Below are 26290 nucleotides of genomic sequence, written 5' to 3'. Positions count from 1 at the left end.
CCTTCATCTGAAAAGAAGTATCATGCAAATTTCTCACATTTTTTTTCATTTTTTTTCTGTTGAGATGTAAAACCACACATTTGTAACGATACTTTTATACTGTAACCATCTGTAATCATACTTTAATAATTTCTTAAACTTGCAGACTAGGATAAAAACAATATATATGTATCTTGTAGTGTGTAAGTTAAACAGTTTTGTCTCTAGTAGTTCGTAAGTTAAACAGCATATGCATCTAGTAGTGTGCAAGTTAAACAGTATATGTATCTAGTACTGTGCAAATGCATCGTCCTATGTGACCATTAGTGCAAAGTTTCAGCAACTTTTCCAGTGTGCTGAAAACTGCAGCCAGCTCCCCACACCATTGCTGCACCACTGCTGGCGGTTGAAGAGCTGGCTTAGGAAGGGTTAGACCTGTTTCTTTTTCCAAATAAAAAACCTTAAAACTGCATCAGGACATTTGGAGCAATTCTAATTGGGTGTGAGTGGTGGAGCACATTACCAGGATTATCTTTCACATAACGTACGGGACTAACTGTTGCACCCTGTTCCTTCTTCAGTAATAATGTTGTACTGTAGGATGCATACAGATTTAGTGGTCTGTATAGCTTTTTCGAAAAACTTCTTTGTTTTATTCATTATTCTCAGTTTTTGTCGTAATTACAGAAGCAAACTCATACTCATCTGGATATCTTCATAGATGGTAATTAAACAGCTTTTTGCAGGTTTCATTCCTGTCTAGGGTATAATGTGTCTTTCAGGACGCAGTTTGTACTCCAGCATACTGTACTCCAGCAGGACTTTCTTAAGCATGCCATCTACTTTTTTTTTTTCTTAGCGCTATCAATCTTGCTGTCTACAGTTACCGAAGGTTACGTGATGACGTTGCTTTGGGAACACCAGGCTATTTGCCTGTAGTTCGGATGTGTAAACGCTCCAGCCCGCTCCAGCTCTCGTTCTCCCCGCCAGCCCGCTCACAGTCCTGACGCACTCCTATGACCAAATACTTAAGATTCTTTATAAATACTTCCACAGATCCTGCATAAACTCCACGGTGAGGTGAACGAACAGACCTACAAAGCCGTACCTGGTTACATTTCTGAATGTTCTGAGTTCTTGGACGCCCATGTTAATGTAGAGAACTTCCCTTCAACCCTGGCTGGTAAGTTTGTTCTCTCCTCTGCTCCTCTCCCTCCCCCCCCCCCCCCTCTTTCTGTCGTTCGTCCACCTTAACAGAGTTTTTTCACTTTTTATTTGCAACTTAACTACAATACTTCAGTGTTAGAGGAAGAAATAATTATGACCACATAATAATTTACCCCCCTCCTCTCTCTCTCTCTCTCTCTCTCTCTCTCTCTCAACACGAAGAAAAACAAAATCCGTCATTAACGAGAAAGCGTTGATTAATACCAAAGCTCACCCTCTGCACAAACTCTCATGCTGGGATGTCCAAATATTGTCCACCCATTTCTCGGCTGCTCCGGGGACGGTTCAGTCAGCAATACCATGCAGTGCATAGCCAATATCATTTTCTATTTCCCATTACGCCTTTTGTGATTTATATTACCCTTTTTCTACGTTCACGAATTGTATCGTTTTTACTAATTTCAGAGAGGAACCAAAGTCTCTGTTTCCCACACCAGCAGACTGAGCCGTCTCTAAAACACACAAGGATAATGATACATATGTGGATCAAATTGAATATCCCAAAGACATGAGATATATTTTTGTTATATTTTATTACTGTAATAATAATACTGACAGTCATCATCATCATCATCATCATCATCCGGACCTCCTTTCCCACCCTAGGGCAGGGTGAGGAGTAGCAATGTCCAGACAGCCCAAATTTGCCCAGTTCAATGGGCCAAGCTTCCATTCACTCATCATTCAAGCCCCCGGAATCCTGGCTCTATCGAATATGCCAAAAACGTTCGCCACGCTCTGTAGTCTCACTTAAACGTATCCGATAGAGTCAATCCTGACGCTGTTACGTTAAAAAGCGGTGCCAAATCCCCGATCATATGCATCCAACTAGCTCGATCTTTTGTCAGTTCCCTAGCCTCACCGACTTCAAAACCTCTCTTCTTCACATACTCATCCACCATATCTCTCCACCTTCTCCTTGGCCTACCTCGCCTCCTCCCTTCTTCAAATTCGCTAAGATATACTTTTTTCACCATTATATTGTTATCCATTCTCTCCACTTGACAATACCAAATGAGTACACTCTCTCCGATTCTGGTGTCCACAAACTTCCTTACTTCACATCTTTCACGAATCACTTTATTTCGTATCCTATCCACTCTCTGTACTCCACATACATTCCTCAGCAGTCCCATCTTCGTTGCTTTCACTCTTGACTTTTCATTTTCATGCCACACCTTAGTCTTATATCTATATGTTAAAGTTGGCACTAACACTCCTTCCTGTAAGCCTCGTGCAGTTGCAACACTCAAGCCTCTGTTTCTTATCAAGGCCTTCATTGCACCAGCTACTTTACTTCCTTCTGTCACTTTACTTTCCACTTCTTTTGCACATTTTCCTCTCATTTCTATCACTGAACCCAGGTATTTGGACTATCACCAAATCTAGTCTCTCTCCATTCACTGTAACAGCGCACTGGAAGTCACCTTCTCTCTCAATAACCATTCATTTACTCTTTTCTACATTTACTCTCAAGGCACGACGCCCACAGACATCAGCAAAATTCTGCACTTATCTACCAAGTTCTTGTCCTTTATTTGCAAGTAGTACTGCATCGTCAGCATACAACAAATTTGAGATATTCCTTCATTCGCCATTCATTACCAACGCCATCCTCCTCTCCATTACCAGTGTTTTTACTTCTATCACCCCATCCATATATATATATATATATATATATATATATATATATATATATATATATATATATATATATATATATATATATATAAATATATATATATATATATATATATATATATATATATATATATATATATGTGTGTGTGTGTGTGTGTGTGTGTGTGTGTGGTAGGTGTGGGCGATCACCATCCACTCACTCGATGTTATGCTGCTGCCGTGCTTCTGCCCTTTCCTCTCCTCCATCCTTCTTTCCTTCCATTCTCTGCTGTCTTTCTTTCCTTCATTCATTCCTTGTATTTCTGCCTACGGGTGACTTTACACTCCCTCTACTGTCTTTATTTCCTTCATTCTTTCCTCTTCCTTCTGCCTATGAGTGACTCTACACTGAGTGACAAACCAAATGGTTTCCTGTACACCAGGAAACCATTTACTACTGTGGGCGGTAACCATATAACCAAATGTTGGCGCCTGGTGGTTTAGTGGGTAATTATTGCGCTCCAGTTGGATTGAGCCGGTGAAAGTTTATATCCATGGGATGGTTGGGGTTGATTGCTCAGGGATGAGCGAGGCTGGTCACTCTCATCTTAAATGTCGGGACCAACTGCCTAGCCCCGGGCTCCTAGGCTCCTCATGGGGCTATGTAGGATTCGATGATGGATATATATATATATATATATATATATATATATATATATAATAAATATATATATATATATATATATATATATATATATATATATATATATATATATATATATACAGTAATCACTCTAATATCCGGAAGCCCAATAACCGAACATCCCCACTACCCGGACCTAATCGTCCTGGGATTCAACATTCCCAAAATGGTCCGAAAACCCAAAAAAATAAAAAAATAAAAACGATTTTTTCCCGTCCGTAATTTGAACTTGCCGTGCGCGCCGCGGGAGAGCATTATTTTGGCGTGTCATTCCTCCGACGTCCGATAGAGCGCCGCTGCATCCTCCCCACTTCCCGCCTGTCTCTCACCGCGAGTGTACGCTCCTCATAATGGCTGCCCACGTGATCGCTTTTTTGGTGGTGCCCTACCTGCTGCAGGGCCTCCTGCTGCTCTCGGGCCTTCTCTTAGTGTGTGTGATGATGGCCCCGCCACCTGAGAAAAGGAAGAGAGTGGTGTTGACTCTGGAAAAGAAGAGGGAGATATTGGAGAAAGTGCATGCGGGTTGGTCTTCTTCCCGCATTCTCCGCGAGTACAACCTGGCCCGGTCGACTTTGTTCGATATCAAATGTTCCCGAGACAAACTCATGCAGTACACGGCGACTTCTCATCGAGAAGCAAACGCAACGTGGAAAGGAAGGTTACGTTTACCCCCAAGTTTGCAGAAATCGACGAATCCACGTTGATTTGGTATCGACAGCAACGTGCTGCTGGTGTGATGGTACGTGGAATGGAGCTGAAGGCTGCTGCTGAGAAGTTCGCCAGGCTTCACGACACCCTAGACTTCAAGGCATCCGAGGGTTGGCTCTTCGCGTTCAAGTTGCGACATGGCCTTACCAACCATAAAGCACATGGCGAAGCATTGGACACTAACGAGGAAGGAGTTGACGAGTTTCGGCACAAGGTGAAAGGCTTGATCGACAGGGAGGGCCTAACTCTCGGTCAAGTCTACAACGCTGACGAAACTGGCCTATTCTATCGCTTGCTGCCAACGAACACTCTAGCCGAGGAGACAGAGAAGCGTGTACCTGGCCGCAAGCTTTCCAAGGAACGGATATCTGCTTTGTGTTGTGCCAGTGCTAACGGCATGCACCGGCTTAAGCCCATTGTTGTTGGCCGTGCAAAGCAGCCTCGGTGCCTTCGTGGGGTGATGGATGTCCTTCCTGTCATCTGGTACCATTCTTTGAAGGCATGGTTCACAGCTGTGATCTTCAAAGACTGGTTTCACCGTCACTTCGTCAAGGAGGTCATCCATTACCAGACGAAGACACTGGGAATCCCGCGCGACCAGGTAAAGGCTCTCCTTCTACTCGACAATGCACCTGCCCACCCGTGTGACAAGGACTTGGTTGCTGAAAATGGCCGTATTAGGTGCATGTTTCTGCCACCTAATATGACTGCTCTCATTCAACCAATGGACCAAGGAGTGATCGTGGCAACAAAGCGCCTATACCGTCGGAAGTTCCTGGACGAGGTGATGGTTGTTCTCGAGGACGAGGACGAGCGCAGGGAGGGACAGGACACACGAGGCAAGCGGACTTTGGAAAACCTTCGCCGCTACAACATCAAGTCTGCGCTGTACAACTGGGCTAGTGCATGGAAGGAAGTCCCTGTGAAAACTCTTGAAAATGGTTGGTCTCGTCTGCTTCTTGGAACGGATGTGGAGTACGATCTGGATGACAACGAGGGTGATCCTGGGTATCAGATGTTGTCTGATATCGAGATCGCGTCTTCGGTTGCTGGTGTCAGTACCGAACTTGAAGATTCCGACGAGGAAGGCGACGATGATGCGGACTCCTCTCAGCAGGACACTACTCCAGCCATCCCCAAGCTGAGCGCACTCCGGGAACATCTAGAGTTCGTCCTAGACTACCTGGAACACCTGGACTGCGACAGGGAGATGGGGCCCTTGGAACTCGTGGAGGAAGTGTGTGCTTTCAGGCAGCGCATCATCAATCGTCAGAATCGTCGGTCATTGCGTCAATCAACCACTGACAGTTTTTTCAGGCCCATGACCCCCGCTGTGCCCAGCCCTGGTTCCACTCCGTTGCCTCCCCAAGACAGGCCCTCATGCTCCGAGCCACAGCCCAGCACATCAGCCACGGTGGAGTCACCGCTCGACGTGAGTTTGCGGCTTTCTTCAGAGTCCTGTGCAGTGGGTACGCCATTACCACAACCCAGCGATGCACCCCTAGGTCGCCTGCCAGTGATACTCTCGGACTCTGACAGTGAATAAACAGCAAGAACTTCTCCACTAGACCACACGGGAATTTTGAGTGTTGTGCAGTGAAAAAAATGGTGTGTTGTGTTAAGGATTTAAAGTTGTGAGAGAAAAGACTCAATAGAAAAGAAATTTAACGTAAATAGACTTGTTTGTTTTGGCTTTGGAAAATTTAAAAAAATTGGGAAAAGTTAAAGTGCAACACTAAGTTAAAATGGAGCATTATTTGGACAAAAGTGAACACTGTGAAGAGAACGGACTTCTGTGTGTTATTGACTAAGTTCAGTGCAAGACTTCAGGAAAAGTGTACTGCAAGTGCTTCAGGAAATCGTTCTTTCTGTCAGAGTCTGAGAGGAGGCGGTTATTCATCGAGGTGGCCAGGGACTTGCTGTAAATAGCCAGAATGTTTCATACTGTACTTTTTTCCCTACTATACTTACCTCATATCACTCGTTAATGTCCTTTATCGGTGTGAATAGGGTGTTAGTAGCTATGCATGTGCAGAAGGAATGTGTTTTTCTGAGTTAGGCTAGGTTAGGGTCCATAAGTACCAGAATGTTTATTAATGTATGAATATACTTCTAAACCCTCATTTTATGTTTCTTTTGCATTTATTTCAGTCATTTATGTGCCCTATTGGTGTGATTTGGGTCTTAAATAGGTGCTATGCATGTCCAGAGGGAGTTGTATAGGTGTTTCTCTGAGTTAGGGTCCATAAGTACAAGTCCATAAGCTGGGGCCCAATATCCGGACAAAACCAATAACCGGACCTACCTATGGCTCTATTACATCAGATATTGGAGTGATTACTGTATATATATGTATATATATATATATATATATATGTATATATATATATATATATGCAAACTAACCACAAGAGAAATGAAAGGAGCGACAGTGAGTACTTTCATAATATACAAAAGTACTCACTGTCTCTCCTTTCATTTCTCCTGTGGTTAGTTTGCATACATATATTCACGGTGAAGTGGTCTCTGCATATATATATATATATATATATATATATATATATATATATGTGCAGGGTGATTCACGAGTTTTTCCGGAAACTCTGGTAAAGGCAAGCTTAGGCAATTCTAATCATAAAATACTCTATAAGTATAGGTGTTTAATGTAAAAGTTTACAAGTGGGGAAATTTTCAAATCTGACTGACAAGTGAGCAGGAGGCGGGCGGGCTGGTGGCGACCTTCGCTCTGTTGCCAAGTTACCCAATTTTCTCTTAAATTTTATTCGTTGGTCTCATTCTGAATTAAACTATTCATTCATTAATCGTCAGGTAAGTAATTGCTCTACATAGAAAAGTATATCACTTTAACCCATACACCGCAGGCATGTTTACCGATGTTTTGCTTGTGCCACGGGGTTATTCGGGCTCCAACAGACTCTCAAAAAATATTTGGCAAAAATCAGTTATTGGTCCTAGAATATTAAAATTATATATGCTTATGGCACATACCTTCAGCTTTCTCCTGGAATGTTTGTTGAGCCTTCGTCAGTTACCGTAGGACTTGTGGAGACCTCTGAAGTTGGGTAACGAAGTCTCCACTTTACACTTCCTGACAACCCGTAATATGATTACCACAGCCAGATATTAACACTATAAACACTACTCTATGATTTTCAAGTAGTTTGGGATCCATACTCCAAAAAAAAACCCACTGTGAAAGCAATGAAAATTACAAGCGCGTCTGACCGTCGCACTGGCACTAGTTCGCTCTTGGTACTCTGTCATTTATTATTCATAAAACCCCTCACACTTTATATTTCTATTACTATATAACACTTATATATATCTACGGTCTTTATCCATAAGTTTCCTTCAGTAGTATTAGTTTATTGTCACTGTAGGGATTCAATTTCTTTCAGTAAAATACGTAGCATTCACTTTCTCGTCCTGTATACTAGCATTGACAGTGAATGTCACTTTCATCTTCACTCTCATAACTCATAGTATTCAGACATGCTAGAGTGAAACTTTCACTTTCTTTACTCCTAGGGTATATACTCGTATTCTTATAATACTACTCATTTACATTTCTATTTACGTTCTCTATTTTATTTACGTTATTTACATTTCTATTTTATTTACACTGTGTTATGCACTGTCACTTGAAGTAACTTATAAAACTATTTTCCATTGTTCACGTATATTTACATTCATTACTTTCACTTGCTGTTTACACATTATTTACACATTATTTACAATTCCACTTGCACTGTTTTACTCAATAGAAAGATCGTAGTCACCCTTTTATCAATTGTCAGCCCTTTACCTCTTTCCACACGAGGTTTAGTAGGGGGTAAAGGTCACAGGGCCCTTTGCATGGGGGTGAAAAAGTCCCTGAAGTCAGCAAGAAGAAACATACGTACCCCCACTTCGGAAGATGAGAGTAAACTGATAAAGGAGGGCCGGGGTAGAGGCCTACTTAGGAGATATTCAGTGCTACCAATGTTAGCTCTTGAAACAGCTATGTCTAGCACTGAAATGATTGGCAGGAAATATAGACAATACATTATAAATTAGGTAGTTCCAGGTGAATGTAAATATCACTTAGGCTTCTCCCTTCCCTCCTTACATGTATATTTATTACGAAAATAGATTATACGGCATATTTCAAGGGGAAAAAAACAGCGAAAATTAGTGAACGAGTGCACGTGAGATGTTGTCAGGTGATAATTAGCCAATTCCAGGTGTATGGCATTCTCACTTACCTTATTTCTTTCTTGTATATATTATTTGGTATAAGAATAGGACATAGGGCTTATTTCAATGGATGAAATCAGTGAAAAATTCCAGGGAAGATTTACTTAGTGTAGCACTGCCGGGCAGGCGACAGGATAGGGTAATGGAGGGGGGGTAGGGAGGAGAGTCAAGAACGGGGAGAAATGGCTAAATTGTCAACAATGGATGGGAGTACAGATGAGATTAGGAGTGCTGACGAGTGTTGGACATTGGCAGTACTGATAGATGATACAAGCCCCCACTTGGAAGCCCGGGTGAATTCAAAATAACACAGAATCACAAAAGCGATGCCCTGCGGTATGATCCCTTGCTCCCAAGTGTCACGAAAGTGACGCCCCGCGGTTAAGGGGTTAAAGTGACAAATAAATCTACTGTTGAAGGAGTAAACATGGCATACCAGTGATACAAGATGAGGTACCTTAGAGCTCTGCAGCCTCTGCTCAGAGTGACTGACACATCCCGCCAAGTGATAGGCGAGTGTGGAAGGCATGTTAATTCCAGTGACGGTTTCACCTGCACTTCGCTACAATGCCATTCACTTTTACAAACATGGAGTATGCAGATATGGTTTTAATCTAAGGGTTCTGCAATGGCAACGCTGAAGCATCAGCAAAAGAATACAGACGGAAATATCCAAACAGAATGAACCCAGAAGCAAAAGTGTTTTACCACGTCTACCAGCATCTGTGGGACAAAGGTTATTCTCCTGGAGTTGGAGCCACAGCTGAAAGCATGGAGAGGCAAGAGGATTAGGCCACCTGGAGAAGCCTCTCTCTCTCTCTCTCTCTATATATATATATAAAATAAGTGCCTACACTTTTATCTCATGGGTGGTGTGGAAAAAAAGTCAAAACCAGAGAAAAATTGCTCTGCGGTAACTGTTGTGCTCAGTGGTGAGGGTGATGTGGCAGTTGTACAGTTACCTCAGTGCCTCACCACTGCCTCTCATCGTCACTCGGCTGGTCCACTCACACACTGAAGATTAATGAACGAATAGTTTAATTCAGAATGAGACCAACGAGTAAAATTTAAAAGAACACTGAGTAGCCTAACTTGGCACACAGCGAAGGTAGCCACCAGCCCGCCCGCCTACCGCTCACTTGTCAGTCAGATTTGAAAATTTCCCCACTTGTAAACTATTACATTAAAGACCTATACTTATAGAGTATTTTATGGTTAGAATTGCCTAAGCTTGCATTTCCCATAGTTTCCAGAAAAACTCGTGAATCACCCTGTATATATATATATATATATATATATATATATATATATATATATATATATATATATATATATATATATATATAGATAGATATATATATATATATATATATATATATATATATATATATATATATATATATATATATATATACTATATATATATATATATATACTATATATATGTATATACTATATATATATATATATATATATATATATATATATATATATATATATATATATATATATATTGAACAACCATGGGCGCATCACACAACCTTGTCGCACGCCCACACCGATCGTGAACCATTCACTTAGATGACCAGTAACCCTTACGCGTGCTTCATAACCATCATAAAAACTCTTGACACCGTACATGTGCAAAATTTTCCACAATCCTTCTCTGTCAACTTTGTCGTATGCTTTTTCCGGATCCCTGAATGCCATAAACACCTTATGGTCCTTCTCACAAGCCTTCTTCACTATCCCTCTCACTGCAAATATTTGATCCACACATCTTCTACCACTCCTAAAGCCACCCTGTTCGTCACTCACTAGGACTTCTGTTATCTCTCTTATTTTCTCTGTAATATTTCTTCCATACACCTTCCGTTCACACTCAATAGACTTATGCCACGATAATTCTTGCACTCACTTTCCTTCCATTTATTTTTGTACAGGGGTACAATCGCAGCCTTTTTCCACTACGCTGGCACCGTTTCATTCATCGATGCCTTCTTACATATCTCCAACAAGCACTTCATTCCGCTTTCTCCACTACACTAAATCATCTCTGCTTACAACTCATCAACCCCAGCTCCTTTCCCATTTCACCGAACTCTTCACCTGTGCGAGTGTCACGTCTCCTGGCACTGCATTCCTTCTCAGCACACACCCCAAACCAATCATGTTTACCGCCACGCTGCTCTCTGTATTCTCATTCCTCAGGCTTTCAAAATAGTCTTTCCATCTGCTCCTTACATCATCCCCACGGGTTATTAATCTACCACCTACATCCTTCACACCTTCACATTTCTTTCTGCTTTCACTTCTACATTTCCACACCTTTCCAGAATAACTTCCTATTTTCAGAGTAGTTTGCATTCATTTTTATTCCTAGATCAACATTAACCTCCTTCTTTTTCCACGTCACTAGTCTCTCTACATGTTTCTTGCTCTCAATATATTCAGTTATTTCACTACTACTACTACTACTACTACTACTACTGTTATTGAGTGGCAATTCAAATGATTTCATGTTAACTAGGAAATCATTTAAAAAGCTCGGTGGTAATCTTTAACTAACCAACATGTGTTCCCTACGTGACAACAAGCGGGTTGGCAGAGGGTTAGTGTACTTCCCCTGAAAACAACTAACTAAAGATACGAACAAGAAGGCTTGGACCAGGACTGACCAACATGTGACGACAAAAGACAGAACAAAGGACATGGTATGGATTGCGACATGGAAAGTAAGGGGTGCAAATGATGACGTGAAAGAGAGACATTGTCTAGGTGCTGGAGGATGTAAATGTGGATGTATGTGGATCAACTGAAACTAAATGGTGAGGTGAGACTGTGAGAGGATGGGAGTATGGATGGGGTATATGTGCGGGAGTAGGTGAGAATGAGAGGGCAAAAGACGGAGTGTGCATTATACTGCGCAAGAGATGGAAGGAAAATATAAGAATATGGATCAGTTGGCTCAAGAATTTTGTGGGTATGATTGAAAGCTGGACTACGAATGTGGGCGACTGTGTGTGTTTATGTGCCAACACAAGATCGTGCAAGCAGAGTGATAGAAGAGTTGTGGACAAATGTGGAAGCCTACATGGAAATGTTTGAAAGGAATGACAGAGTGTTTTGATTGGAGGTATGAATGGAAAAGTAGAGATGTCAAGGTGGATGGAGTAGTTGGTGAGTGGGATGTGCCTGCAGAAATGGATGAGAATGGTACAAGTGGACATTTGTGCCGGGAGGGGGTTGGTGGTAGTCAGTACCCTTTTTAGGGACAAAATGATCCACAGGTATACGTGGCGAGTAATGAGAAGAGTGGGTGGTGAAATGAATGAATGAAAGCAATGACAGATTATGTGTGTGTGTATGACAGAATGAGAAGGTGCGTGATGGATGCAAGAGTGTATAGATGTTGGGAGGGGTGTAATTACATACCACCACTTGGTGGTAGTGAAAGTCAAGGTTGAAATGAAATGGAGAATAAAAGAAGGGGAGGACAAGAGGAAGTAGTTCTTACAGTTCTTACAAGGAGGATGGAAAGGTTACAAAAAGATGGGAAAAAGGCAGAATATAAGAGGGAAATGGAGGAGCGATTGGGTAATTGGGAGCAGATAGGGGACGTAGAAGGTGTGTGCAAGATATTCACAGAAGAAATCTGTGCAGCATGTTTTTTTTTTTTTTTTTTAATGCGAGGAAGAAGGAACCAAAGGCCATGAGCCCGCAGTAACAGTTCCCTCCAAGAGAAAAACAAAATACAATATAGAGCCAAATTCAAGATCCGATCATTTTGAGATGCCTGGACACACTGCGTTTGAAAGACTGGAGATCATAGGCAGCAGGAAATACAGACAGAGGGAGACAGTTCCAGAGCTGACCTGTTGCATAAATGAAAGACTGGGAGTAACGGTTAACTCTTGCATTAGAGAGTTGGACAGAAAAAGGATGAGAGTTTGCTGCCAGACGGGTGCTACGCGCCCGTCGTAGAAGTGGAGGAATGCAAGCAGACAGTTCAGAGGAGCAGTGACCATTAAAGTAGCGATAGAAAAGTGATAAAGATGCAACAGTGCGGCGAAGAGACAGGTTGAAGGGAGTCAGTAAGAGGAGGAGAGTTAATGAGACGAAAATCCTTTGACTCCACCCTATTGAGAAGAGCTGTATGAGGGGAGCCTCCCCACACATGAGAGTTGTACTCCACACAGGGGTGGATAAAACCCCTGTATAGAGTCAGCAATTGCGCAGGGGTAAAGAAAGAGCGGAGTCGGCTTAGCACACCCAATCTCTTGGAAGCAGATTTTACAAGAGATGTAATATGATCTTTCCAAGATAAGTTCCGAGTAAATGAAACCCCAAGCATGTTCAAGGATGATGCAGGATTAAGCTGAATATTATTAAACATTAGTGGGTATACCTGTGGAAGATTTTGTCGGGTTGAAAGGTGTAAGAACTGAGTCTTAGATGCATTAAAGACAACCATATTATTTTTACCCCAGTCAGAGATACGAGCCAAGTCAAACATTAGGTGTGCCATAGCCTCATCCCTTGTTTGTTGAAGTAACTGTTGAGATGGGCGTTGCGGGAACCGAATGGAAAGGTGAAGGGTGGAGTCATCAGCGTATGAGTGGATAGGGTTAGATGTACAGCTTAGAAGATCATTGATGAATAAAAGGAAGAGAGTTGGTGATAGGTCAGAGCCCTGAGGAACACCACTGTTGATAGATCTAGGAGAAGAACGATGGCCGTCTACAACAGCGGCTATAGAACGACCAGAAAGGAAGCTAGCGATGAAGGCACAGATAGAAGGATAGAGGTGGTGTGTGGGGTGATGAGAAAATGAAAGGAGGTACAAGGAGCAGCATGGTAGAATGAAGAGGTGAGACAGGCTGTGGCACAAAAGAGGAGGCATATAGTAAGTGTGCATAAACAGGGGTGTGGAGGAAGTTGAGAGACAAGAGACAGTTGTGTGTAGAGCGGAAGAGAGAGGTCAAAAGATAAGTAAGGGAGAGTAAGAAGAGAATTGATGAGGAATTTGGAAGGAATTTGAGTGCAAATTCGAGGGAATGTAAGAAAATGTTCTGGTAAAAGGTGAAGTGCGTAGACGGAGTGTTAAAGAAGTTAGTAGGGTTGTGAGAGATAAAAATGGTAGATTCCTAGTGGAGAAGGGAGAAAAAGTGGACAGATGGAGAGGACACTCCAGGGCAGGGGCGTAGCCAGAAAGTTCACAAGGGGGAGGGGGCAGAGAAAGATTCTTTAAAAGGTGGTGGGAGGCGAGCTAAACGAGCCTCCGGAGCCGGGGGGCCCCTCAGGAAAATTTTTGAAAATTAAGTACTTTTAGGGGCTTTCTGAGGGCTATGAAAGTATGTATTGGAATATTTAGATGATAACTCATTGTAGTGAAAATGGAGGAAAATAGAGCAAGAAAATGATTTCGGCTGAAAAAAGTTTTTTTAATGATCCTTATGGAATAAAAGAACAATAATGAATCTGAGAGACTCATGTGCACTTTCCTCCCCTTTGAGGGTATAATAATCTTAGCTAAGTTAGTTGAAACCTGGAAATGACAAAATTTATCTGACAAAAGGTGATAACAAAAACATATTATTGTTGTCTAAAGAAAAGCAATATAATTTAAAATACTTCACAAATCTCTTGGTACCTCAAGACTCAAGTATCACATAACATATTAAGAACCACTTCCACTGTCCATACATTATCTATAATTATAAATGTGCCATGCACTGGACGTGTACCCACTTGGTGAAACAAAAAGGGTAAGTCTTTAAAATATGCTAAATTACTTAGACTTGTCTGTTGTTTTTAACTGAGTGTTCTAAGAAAATAAATATTTTATACTTTACATACATACATACATATATATATATGTATGTATATATATATATATATATATATATATATATATATATATATATATATATATATATATATATATATATATATATATAGATAGATAGATAGAAGATAGAGATAGATAGATAGATAGAGATAGATAGATAGATAGATAGATAGATATCCACCTGATTTCTATTTTGATCATACGCAATAAAAGCTGTAGCACCCATTCGAGTTGACCGTTTCCATACCTTGAACAGATATTGCTTAAGAAATCATGGTTCTGATTAATTTAATTAGAAGGAAATACTGATTAACAAAGACATAAGATAATGTCGAACTCAGACAAATAAATGTAGTTTCATTCACACTGGTACTCTATAGCTGCTATATCAACTAAAACAATTAAAAAAAAAATAGATACATATATATCTCTATTAATCCCGTAAGGGGTGGCCACAAACTAATCGCCTCCATGTTGTCATGTCCCCCACCATTTCACTGCCCTGTGCCAGCTCGCAACCCCCCTCTCTCGTATAATTCTCCACTCCATTCCTCCACATCATCCCTGGCCTCTCCCTCCCTCTCTTTCCCTCCACCTCACTCACATACACTCTCCTCGTCAGTCTCTCACTCTCCATCTTCTCCATATGGCCAAACCACCTCAGTGAGTTTCTCCTAACGCTTCCTATCACATCCACACCACAATGCTCCTTCACTTCCTTATTTGTAAGACTGTCTCTCCATGTGACTTCACATGCTCCTCTCAAATAACTCATTTTCGCTGCTCTCACTCTTGACTTCTGTCCCTCCAACAAGGTCCAAATTCATTTTCTTACATTAGAGTTGGTATCACGATACTGTCATATTGTAACTTTTTCATGTCCATGTTCACTTCCCTGTTTCTTATCACTGCTTTCAACCAGCAACCAGCAACATTTCTTGCTTCTTGTACCCTTTCAAGCTCTTCACCCTCTAAACTTCCATCCTTACTCAACACACTACCCAAGTACTTAAACGCACTCACATTTCCCATTTCCTCCTCATCCACTGTATACATTCACTGACTTCACTCAAAGACCATAACTTTACTCTTCCCTACATTCACCTTTAGATTCCGTTTCTTACACACTCTCCCAAACTCATCCACCAAGCCATGCAGCTCCCCTTCGTGTTCACTTAACAACACAGTATCACATCCAAACAACAGAACAGGGAATTTCCAAACACTGTTCTCTCTCTTTAGGACCGCTCCAACATCCATTGCCCTACCCTGTATCTTTTTTATAACCCCATCCATATACAGAGTGAACAGCTGCATGGACACATGACACATCGCTTTTTCAATCCAACCTTAGAATAGAAAAATTCACTCAGTTTACTATCCAGGCACTGCAGCATTAGCACCCTCATACAAACTCTTCACGGCATTCAACTTCCCATCTACTCCATATAATCTTAATACTTTCTACAATCCTTGTCTATCCACCCTGTCAAATGCATTCTCCAAATCCATGAAGGGCACATACAGCTTTCCTTTCTGTAGAAGCTTTTCCACTAAAGATCTAAGAATCAGTATCTGATCTACACAACCTCATCCCTTCAAGAAACCTCCCTGTTCTTCTCCAACTTATTCATCTGTTATTTCCCTAACTTTGTCAATAAGTATCCTACCGTATACTTTTCCTAATACACCAAGAAGACGAATACCCTTATGATTACCACATACTTCTTTTTCCCCTTTTCCTTTGTTCAGGGGAGTAATTAGGCTATACCTGACTTCCAATCCTTTGGGACTATACCTTCCTCCCAGGCTTATCTGTACATCTTCCACATCCATTTTACTACAATATCTCCCCCATGTTTCAGCATTTCACCACACACTCCATTAATTCCTAAGGTTTTCCTCATTTTAACTCTCTTCATTGCTTCCACAACTTCCATCCTACTGTATGTTCAACAATTCCTTAAAGTGTTCTCTCCATTTACCCACCTTTTCTCCGTTCTCCACTTGTAATCTACCATATTTATCTTTCAATCTCCAACTAACTTCTTTGGCACCACGTCTAACTTACTTTACCTCTTTTCAAAACATTTTCTTACACATATGTGGTCTCACCAATTTTGCATGCCATGGCAGTACTGCATATTCATAAAAGGAGATTCAGTCTTCTTGCTTTTCTCTTTCACAACTGATCCAACATTATGTCTGCATGATGCTGACTCACCATGAATCTCTCTCTCTCTCTCTCTCTCTCTCTCTCTCTCTCTCTCTGAAGTGATTTATTTATTTATTTATTTTTAAAAGTTTATTTATTTTTTTTTAGCCCCATGTGATTTCAAGATCCTCAAAGGAGAGGGGCCGCCTCCTCGCCCCCCCCCCTTCGCTACACCCCTGCTTTAGGGAATTGTTGAACATAGAGAATTAAAGTAATGCAAGTATAGGTGGCTATGGAATGGCTGGGAGAAGGAGGGGTGTGAGAAGACAGGAAGAAATCAGTAGGACGGAAGTTGTGGAAGGAATGAAGGAAGTCGAAATGGGTAAAGCCCCAGGAATTGATGGAGTGTGTGTGGCCAAATGCTGAAGCATGGGGGAGAGATAGTAGTAGAATGGATGTGGAAGATGTGCAGATTGGCCTGGGAGGAAGGTAAAGTCCCGGAGGATTAGAAGTCATGTATAATTATTCCCATGTACAAAGGAAAAAGGGGAAAATAAGTGTGTGGTAATCATAGGGTCACTTGTCTTCTTAGTGTAATAGTAAAAGTATATGGTAGGATACTTATTGACAGAGTTAGGGAAAAACAGAGGAATTTAATGGAGAGGAACAGGGAGGTTCAGGAAGGGAAGAGATTGTGTAGATCAGATATTCATTTTTGGGTCTTTAGTACAAAAGTTTTTAAAGAAGGGAAAGAAGTTATATGCGGCCTTCACGGATTTGGAGAAAGCATATGACAGGGTGGATAGACAAGGATTGTGGAAAGCGTTAAGAATATATGGAGTAAATGGGAAATTGTTGAATACCGTGAAGAGTATGTATGAGGGTGCTAAGGCTGCAGTGCGTGTGGATAGTGAACTGAGTGAATTTTTTTGTTTGAAGGTTGGATAGAAACAAGGATGTGTTATGTCTCCATGGATATTCTATGTGTATATGGATGGGGTTATAAAACAGATACAAGGTAGGGCAGTGGATGTTGGAGCACCCCTAATGAGAGAGGGCAGTTTGTGGAAACTCCCTATACTGTTTGTTTACTGTGTTGTTCGGTAAGACGAAGAGGAGCTGCAAGGTTTGGTGAATGATTCTGGGACAGTGTGTAAGAAACGGAATCTAAAGATGAATGTCGGGAAGAGTAAAGTTATGGTCATCGAGAGAAATGAAGTTCTGAAAGTACAGTGTGGTTGGATGAGAAGGGAATGGAAAATGTGAGTGCATTTAAGTACTTGGGTAGTGTGATGAGCAAGAATGGAAGTTTAGAGGGTGAAGTGCTTGAAATGGCACAACAAGGAAGAATGGTTTCTGGTTCTTTGAAAGCAGTGATAAGAAACTGGGAAGTGAGCATGGAAGTGAAAAAATTACATGACAGTACTGTGATACCAACTCTAACGTATGGAAATGAAGTTTGGACCTTGTTGGAGGGACACAAATCAAGAGTGACAGCAGTGGAAATGAGTTATTTGAGAGAGGCCTGTTGAGTCACATGGAGAGAGACATATTGACAAATGAGGAAGTGAAATAGAGTTGTGGTGTGGATGTGGATGTGATAGGAAGCGTTAGGAGAAAGACACTGAAGTGAATTGGCCATGTGGAGAGGATGGAGAATGAGAAACTAATGAGGAGAGGTTATGTGAGTTAGGTGGAGCAGGGGGGAGGAAGGGGGAGGCCATGGATGAGGTGGAGAGATGGAGTTGTGAGGTATATGAGAGAGGGGGCTGTGAGCTGAGAGTAGGGGAGTGAAATTGAGGGGACGGCGACATGGTGGCGATTTGTTGTGGCCACCCCTTACGGGATTAAGGCGTCTGGCAATAGATGGCTTGATAGATGGATTATTATTACTGGTCCTCTCTCCAGAGAGGTTCAGGAACGGTTATTGTTTTCACTCAGTTTGTCTGTTTGATTATGTGTCTGTCTCCCGGTCTGTCTGTTAACAAGTTTACGCAAAAACTATTGCTGTGATTTTGACTAATAATACAGGGATCATGGTCTATGACGTTCTGATCATCTGATTAAATTTTGAGCCAGATTGGTTCAAGGCCTCGGTTGTAAGCCAAAAAAAGTTTTAAAAAAATCGTTTTTCTCGCCATAACTCCTTTCAAATTCGTCATATCGACACGAAACCAAGCCCTAAAGGTGCATCTTTCAAATCTGCATCCTATAACATGCCTCATTACAACAAGGGGTCACCTCCAGTTAGTGGTAGGGGGGGGGTCAGTATCAGGTTGTTCAGGCCTGAAATTTCAAATGTGCATAAAATCGTCGATTTTCATCCGATTTACCCCAAATCTTATGTGTGACATCTTTGACTAGATATTCTTCTGTGCTTAAACGTCAGCGCTAAAATGACTCTCCAGGACGGGTTTGTTGTGGCTTGACACCAGTTCTTGTTATTATTACTACAACCACAACTACTTCTACTACTATTACTACTACTACTATTATTATTATTATTATTATTATAATATTATAATTATTATTATTATTATTATTATTATTATTATTTCGAGTTTCGTCTCCGATTTTAATCATACTTGTTCAGGATGTGTAGCACCATGACACTATTAAAATAACCCAGTTTCACTGACCCTGACTTATTTTTCAAGATAACCGGTCCAAAAATGTTCAGAAATAATAACTTTCAACCTCAACTTACACCAAAACTAATACAGTTACATGAACATGGAAGGAAATCCAGCGATATAGTTATTTTCTAAACATTCTATCATCATCCTTAAGCTTACTTGGGGATTCATTTTCTCGGGATTTATCTTGGAAAGATCATATTACATTTCTTGCAAAATTTGCCTCCAAGAGATTAGGTGTGCTAAGCCGACTCCTTCCCTTCTTTACATCTGCAAAGATGTTGTCTTTATACACAGGTTTTATTCGCCCCTGTGTGGAGTGCAACTCTCTTGTGTGGGGAGGCTCCCCACATGCAGCTTTCCTCAGCAAGGTGGAGTCAAAGGTTTTTCGTCACATTAACTCTCCTCCTCTTACTGGCTCCCTTCAACGTCTGTCTCTTCGCCACACTGTTGCATGTTTATCAGCTTTCGATTGCTGCTTTAATGGTCACTGCTTCTCTGAACTGTCTGCTTGCATCCCCCCACCCCTACTACGGGTGCATAGCACCCGTCTAGCAACAAACTCTCATCCCTGTTCTGTCCAACTCTCTAATGCAAGAGTTAACCGTTACCCCCAGTCCTCCATACATGCAACAGGTCAACTCTGGAACTGTCACGAATTCGCACATTTGTGTATTTATACAAATTAGTGACATTGTACTTTGGTGGGAAGCCATGAAATTTAGTGGAAAACCCACTGTGTATCACTCAGTTTAACAGTTCCTGTATGCACTTTGATTGGGATAGTTTTTCAGAATATTTGTTGCTGCTCCAGAAGTGACTGTTCTTATGCAAGTCATTAGTGCTCCACTGAGTGAATTTATTGCGTGTGTATATCATTCGCCTTGCCTCCGTTGACCATTGGAGTTAGGCCATGCCCACTTCCGGCGAACATGACCATCTCACTCCCATACGCGGCTTGGTTTCATCAGTTGGCGACGAGCAACCATGGGAGTTGGGTTGTTGTTCCAGTGCTGAGAGAGGAGGCTCCCTCATCGTAGTGTCTACCGTCTCCAGAGTTCAGCGATTCCCCGTGTCTCCCCACTGAGTCTGGTGATCGGTTGTAGTGACTTACCAGCGACCAGCTCCTGTCATAGCAGAGACGCCCAGCTCTTCACAGCTACTTTCGTTTTCTCCACTGACCAGCATTTCTGTTCGTTTTCCTTGGCTTAAGTCTGATTAGCTCTTTGAATGAGTGAGTGAGTGTACTTCCTTTGATATATGATATTCACTATTCCCCCCTGCAACAATGAATTCCCCTCTTGAATTCATTTTGAAATTCATGTAACATAAATTTATTTTATTGAAATTAGTAAATTTACAGTTCTTTTCTTTGAGGTAAATGTAAAACTAGAACTGTGTTTGATTTCTCCACAGTGTGCTTTTTAAAAATTTGCTTACCCCAGTTTGCACAAATATCTATATTAATCACAACTGGTATTTAGGCCAGTTCTTTTGTATTTAATCTCAAATCCGTCGTGCCAACTAGGGGTCAAGCATCAGCAAGAACTTGTCAATTATTATTATTAGTTATTGATTGTCATGGGATAAAGATCACACTTTCTCAAGAGGCCAACACTACTAACAATACAGCATTCGTGAGTGATTAGTCTCCACTGTGTACTGTTGAGAAAGTTTATAAAATTCTCGTCTTTAGAGAATCGGCGAAGTAAGCTAGAATAGAGTAAAATTTATTACTTTATTTCACAAGTCGATTCACCTTGTGTCAACTGATTATATATTTATATCAGCATTTTATTTCTAAATCCACATCCCCCTGTGACAAATTGTCTCCATCTGTCTGAATATCCTACTTCCTATGATATCCAGTCTTTCAAATGCAGTGCATCCAGGCATCTCAAAATGAACAAACCTTGAATTTGGCTCTCTGTTGCTATTGCCCACCTTTAGAATGCAGAGCGATAATGTTTTTCCCTGTGTGTGTGTGTTTGTGTGTGTGTGTGTGTGTGTGTGTGTGTGTGTGTGTGTGTGTGTGTGTGTGTGTGTGTGTGTGTGTGTGTGTGTGTGTGTGTGTGTGTGTGTGTGTGTGTGTGTGTGTGTGTGTGTGTGTTCCCATTTTATCTCATGAAGTGTGTGTTTGTATCTGCCTGAGATATCAACATGAAACCTTCAGGGTATCAAGATATGCCCAGAATCTAGGGGGAGTTCAAAATGAGTACTTTGGGTCAAGGTTAAGGTCACTAAAATGGCTGCCAAAGGTCAACTAGTTTTTATTGCCAGCCTTTAGCACTGTTATAGCTCATGAATGGGTTGAGCGATCAACATGAAACCTTTAGGGTATCAAGATAAGGCCAAAATATTGGATGAATTCGATAATGGGCACTTGCAGTCAGGGTCAAAGTAAACAAAATGGCTGCCAAAGGTCAACTAAATTTTAGCACTCTCCTTTAGCATCATTACATTCCACAAACGGCTTCAGCTATGAACAAGGAACCTTAACCCGAGACGTCCCGTCGACGTATGGGTACGTTGCAGCATTTTGCATTTGCCAGTCCCGTTGACGTACTGGTACGTTTTGCAATTGCAAGGTCCCTAATTTGCACAATTTTCAATTTTCGCGTGTGATTTTTTGTACGTATACACAGGACACCTTCCTCTATTCCTCTACAAGATGGCAAGCAGGGACAATGCCTTACACCGCATAACCTCCCCCCCCCGCAAGCCATTGTCTCGGTAATTCACCTGTTACCAGTGACCTGGCCAATAAAGACATTCAGGGCCAGAGTGATTCCCCAATCGATGACAATGTGGAGGACAAAGTTTACATAGCATTAGAGGAAGAAACAGTCAGAAATGATGATCAGGTAATGTGGCAAAAGAAGGTCAGGAATGGTGATGAGTTAGTGAGCGAAACAATGCTTATGATGCCTATATTACTGTTTGAAAACCAATATACTCTCGTACTACATATAAATTCATACCAAATAAATAAATAAATGCCGTTTAGGAGTGGTGTGGAATAGTTATCCTCCCATAGAACTCGTTTTCTTTGCAGCCAACCTGATAGAAAATCTTGTAAGGTAAGGAGGTATTGCTACCTGTATCGAGTATTTTAAACCTCATGTGTGCGATTTCTCTATGAATTTTTGATGTTTCTCACCAAAAGCGGAGGTTTTAACCAAAAAAATTTTTTCCAAAAATGGTCAGGACTGGGGGGTGTCGGAGGTTAAGGATACCAAGACATGGTCTAAATCTTCTGGGGCACAATTAGCATTCGGCTCCCTAATGTTTTTCTTTCATATTGTTTTTCTTTCTTTTTGGAAGGAACAGGTTGCGGGCTCCTGGCCTTTGCTTCCTTCTTCCTTGCATAAAAAATTTGTTTGGAAAAAATCTGAAGGGTAATCATACTTGACATTACGATATTTCGGACATCTTACTTTTCAACACTTTTAAATTGATCTTCCATACAGGATAATAAATAAATAAATAAATGATGCACTTCTAAGTCAAACAAGTTTTGTCTGGTGCTGGACCAAGTTTTTATTTTTGGGGTGGAAGTTTGACCAACGGTTTCCGAGTTAGTACAAAAAACGTACGTTCAGCAATATTCTCATGGGTGGAGATCAGTGACTGTCTCTGACAGTTACAGTCGTCTAGTCCTTTTTACTTATTATTATTATTATTATTGTTGTTGTTGTTGTTGTTGTTGTTGTTATCCTGGCACTTTTCCTCTCTGATTTTCATCATAGATACTAAGGATGTACAACACCACGACACTGTTACAGTTACAAAGTTTCAGTGACTCTGACCTACTTTTCATGGGCACTGGTTTAAAAACGTTCAAAAATTATATATTTTAAAAGCTAAGTTTACTCCCAGTTTGGAAGAAAACCCCATGATGGAATGATTTTAAAAATGTTTGTACTGAAAAAAAAAAAAAATGGTCGACATTTATACGTGACATTACAATATTTTGTACACCCTTTTCATTTTGCTCATCCATACAGGAAAAAACAAAACATAATAAGACACATTCTGTCTGATCCTGACCTTGGTCTGTTTACTTTTTGGATGCAGTTTATTCAACGGGTTCTGAGTTATTACAAAAAAACTAATGTTGTGCCGGTCAGCAATATTCTCGTGGGTGGAGATCAGTGAATGTTTCTGACTGTTAAAGTCTTCTAGTTATTATTATTGTTATTATTATTATTATTATTATTATTATTATTATTATCCATCCATCCATCCATCATCCAATCCTACATTGCCTCATGGGGAACGTAGGAGCCCGGGGCTAGGCAGTTGATCCCGACGTTTTAGATGAGTGACCAGCCTCACTCATCCCTGAGTGGCAATACATGAGCCATCAACCCCAGCCATCCCTTGGATATAAACCTTCTCCGGCTCAATCCGACTGGAGCACAATAATTACCCATTAAACCACCAGGTACCAAAATATGGTTATATGGTTACCACTCAGCGTAGTAAATAGTTTCCTGGAGTACAGGAAACCATTTGGCTTGTCACTCAGTGTAGAGTCACCCACAGGCAGAAGGAAGACGAAAGAATGAAGGAAAGAAAGACAGATAAGGGAGTGTAAAGTTACCAGTAGGCAGAAGGACAAGGAAAGAATGAAGGAAAGGAAGACAGAAGAGGATGGAAGGAAAGAAGGATGGAGGAGAGGAAAGGGCAGACACCTGACAGCAGCACTACATCAAGTGAGTGGATGGTGAGCGCCCCCCCCTCCCAGTTTATAATAATACAAATAATAATATTATTATTATTATTATCATCATTATTAATATTATTATTTTAATTTTCATTCCATCATTTTCCATCTGTAAATTCCATCATAATTAATGGGGATATCCAGCAGCATGACTCTATATCAATGACCCAGTTTCAGCGACCTTGACCCAATTTCAAGGTAAATGGTCCAGAAAGGTCGAAAAATCATGAATTTTTAACCTGAATTTACCCCAAAAGTATTATAGATACGTGGATATGAAAGGAAAAGCTTTGATAAAACTATTTTCCAGACATTTGTATATTAAAGGTTATTCATGTGTGGCATTACGATATTCGGACACTCTAGTTTTCAACATTTTTCTATTGCTCATCTATGCAGAAAAAATTAATGAGGCACTTCTTGGTCTAAGAAGTTTAGTTTGGTCCTGGACCAGATATATATAATTTTGGGTGGCAGTTTGACCATCGTTTTATGAGTAAAAAAAAAAAATAATACAACTAAGTTAAGCTATATTTACCTCGTCCGGACGGAGTCCGACGAAGTATTGTTACATAGATGGAGATCAGTAACTGTCTTTGGCAGTTACAATCTTGTAGTTGATTTTCACCTATTAATATTGATGGAGATCCTTGTATCCATTAGTATTTTTATTATCATTGATTTCCACCTATTGCTACAGGTGAAGATAATTGTTTCTGTCATTATTTTTATTATTACTGTTACTGTTCCATCACTGTTCTTCACTCATTTTCATCATACTTTTTGAGGATGTAAAGCACCCTGGCCCTATTACACTGACCTAGTTTCAGTGATTAATAGATTGAATACCAAATACATTAAAAAAAAAGGCTGCGCAACTGCCAGAGTCATATGTCACTGGATAACAATGTAAAGGACGCCCCTCCCCCCAAATAATAATAATAATAAAAAAAAAATTTGTCATAATAAAAGGAGATATCTCCATGTAGAAATTAAATACTTATAATGACAACAGAATAATTCATTAAATATCGATTATCTATAAAAGTGGTAGGAAGCCCGCCTCCTGCAGAAAACTAAAAACATGAGTGAAATAGCAATTGGCTCCTCCAAGCATCGAGGACAGAGAGTAGGTACCATCTGTCCCCAGTGTCAATGGAGGAACCTCTAACATACGTCCCAAAGACAGCAAGTGATGGACAGTAAGGGGAACAAGGCTATCGTCACAATAAGGCTGAGTCCCACTACGCATCAGGAACCCATGAGTAAGCCCTGAGTGCCCAGTGCAAATCCGGGCATCATACACCTCCAGTCGCCGAGGCATGGGGGAGAGAACTCTCGATACAACTACCCCATAACAAATTTCTTTTAAATTATTACGAGGAACAACTCCCAATGTCACTGCCAAAAAGTTCGAATTGCATACTTCAAGGAAGGTGTCATATCGGAAGTGGGAAATGTGTAGTTGGTATGGAGCTGTCGTGAAGATACCGCTTTAGCTAATGTATCCATCCTGTCATTGCTCCTCACACCAACATGCGCAGAACCCAACAAAACTGGACAAGGTTACCATGCCTCTGTATCAGGAAAAGCCAAAAGGGCGTTTATAGAAGCACGAAAATCGTACAGAAAGCACTCTCATGAGTTGAAATCAGCTGAAAAGCTGAAACGACAGCGGTCAGTTCTGCAGTAAAAATAGAGGATTCTTGAGGAAGACTTCCTCTGCTAAAAAAAAAAAAAAAAAAAAAAAAAAAAGGGAAAGCCACTCCATACCCAACACCATTATCTGAATTCATACCACCCGTATATCAAGAACGAAGGAATGAATGATCCAAAAGCAGCTGATAGAAAGCTAATGAGGCAATAGATGGCTTGATACCTTCAATATCTCTGCACACTTGCACCTGTGTAAGGAACCATGGAGCGATCCGTATGAGTCGGACAGGACAGACAGGCTCAGCAGACGTATATCCCCCATAATTTCCTTGACTCTGTAACCAAACGGATGCAGACTGTGAGGATGCAAATCATAATATTGAAAAAAATGAGTTCAGATAAACAGCGTTGAGTGAGTCTGGCATACGTCTGACATGGTTCCAGCTTTGAATGATTAGTGACTTGTGCTGCAGATCTAGGGGAGGCACTTTAGCCTCGATAAAAAAAAAAAATAGGATTGGGGATGATTTGAAAGCATCAGTAGCAAGACGCAAACCAGTAATATCCACAGGATTGACAATAAGAAGCCATGGCACAGTAGTAGAGGAGTACACCTAGCAACCGTGGACATGATCAGAGCCCAATAAGGCTTGATACAGGTGTAGGCGTGTCTTCTGATCAGCACCTTAAGAGGTGTGAGAGTACCCTTAACAAATTAATTGCTGGGAAACAAGATACTCATACAGGTTTCAAATACGAAACCCAATTA

The 26290-nt window shown here is 40.9% G+C and overlaps 1 protein-coding gene across 1 annotated transcript in view; it reads left to right on the top strand.

Moving 5' to 3' along the window:
• LOC145395528 (uncharacterized) overlaps positions 1 to 26290 on the top strand; it is an 86188-nt gene that overhangs the window by 36572 nt on the left and 23326 nt on the right. The window contains exon 3 of the mRNA XM_080269136.1: positions 1036 to 1162. Within this exon, the coding sequence (XP_080125262.1) occupies positions 1036 to 1162 (127 nt within the window). The remainder of the gene's footprint in view (positions 1 to 1035; positions 1163 to 26290) is intronic.

This window comes from Coenobita brevimanus, chromosome 31 (assembly GCF_032717465.1).
Source record: "Coenobita brevimanus isolate Jiangsu-jjx chromosome 31, ASM3271746v2, whole genome shotgun sequence".
NCBI classification, from domain to species: domain Eukaryota; kingdom Metazoa; phylum Arthropoda; class Malacostraca; order Decapoda; family Coenobitidae; genus Coenobita; species Coenobita brevimanus.
Note: the sequence above shows the minus strand (reverse complement) of the source record. Positions and strands in the feature narration are given on the sequence as shown.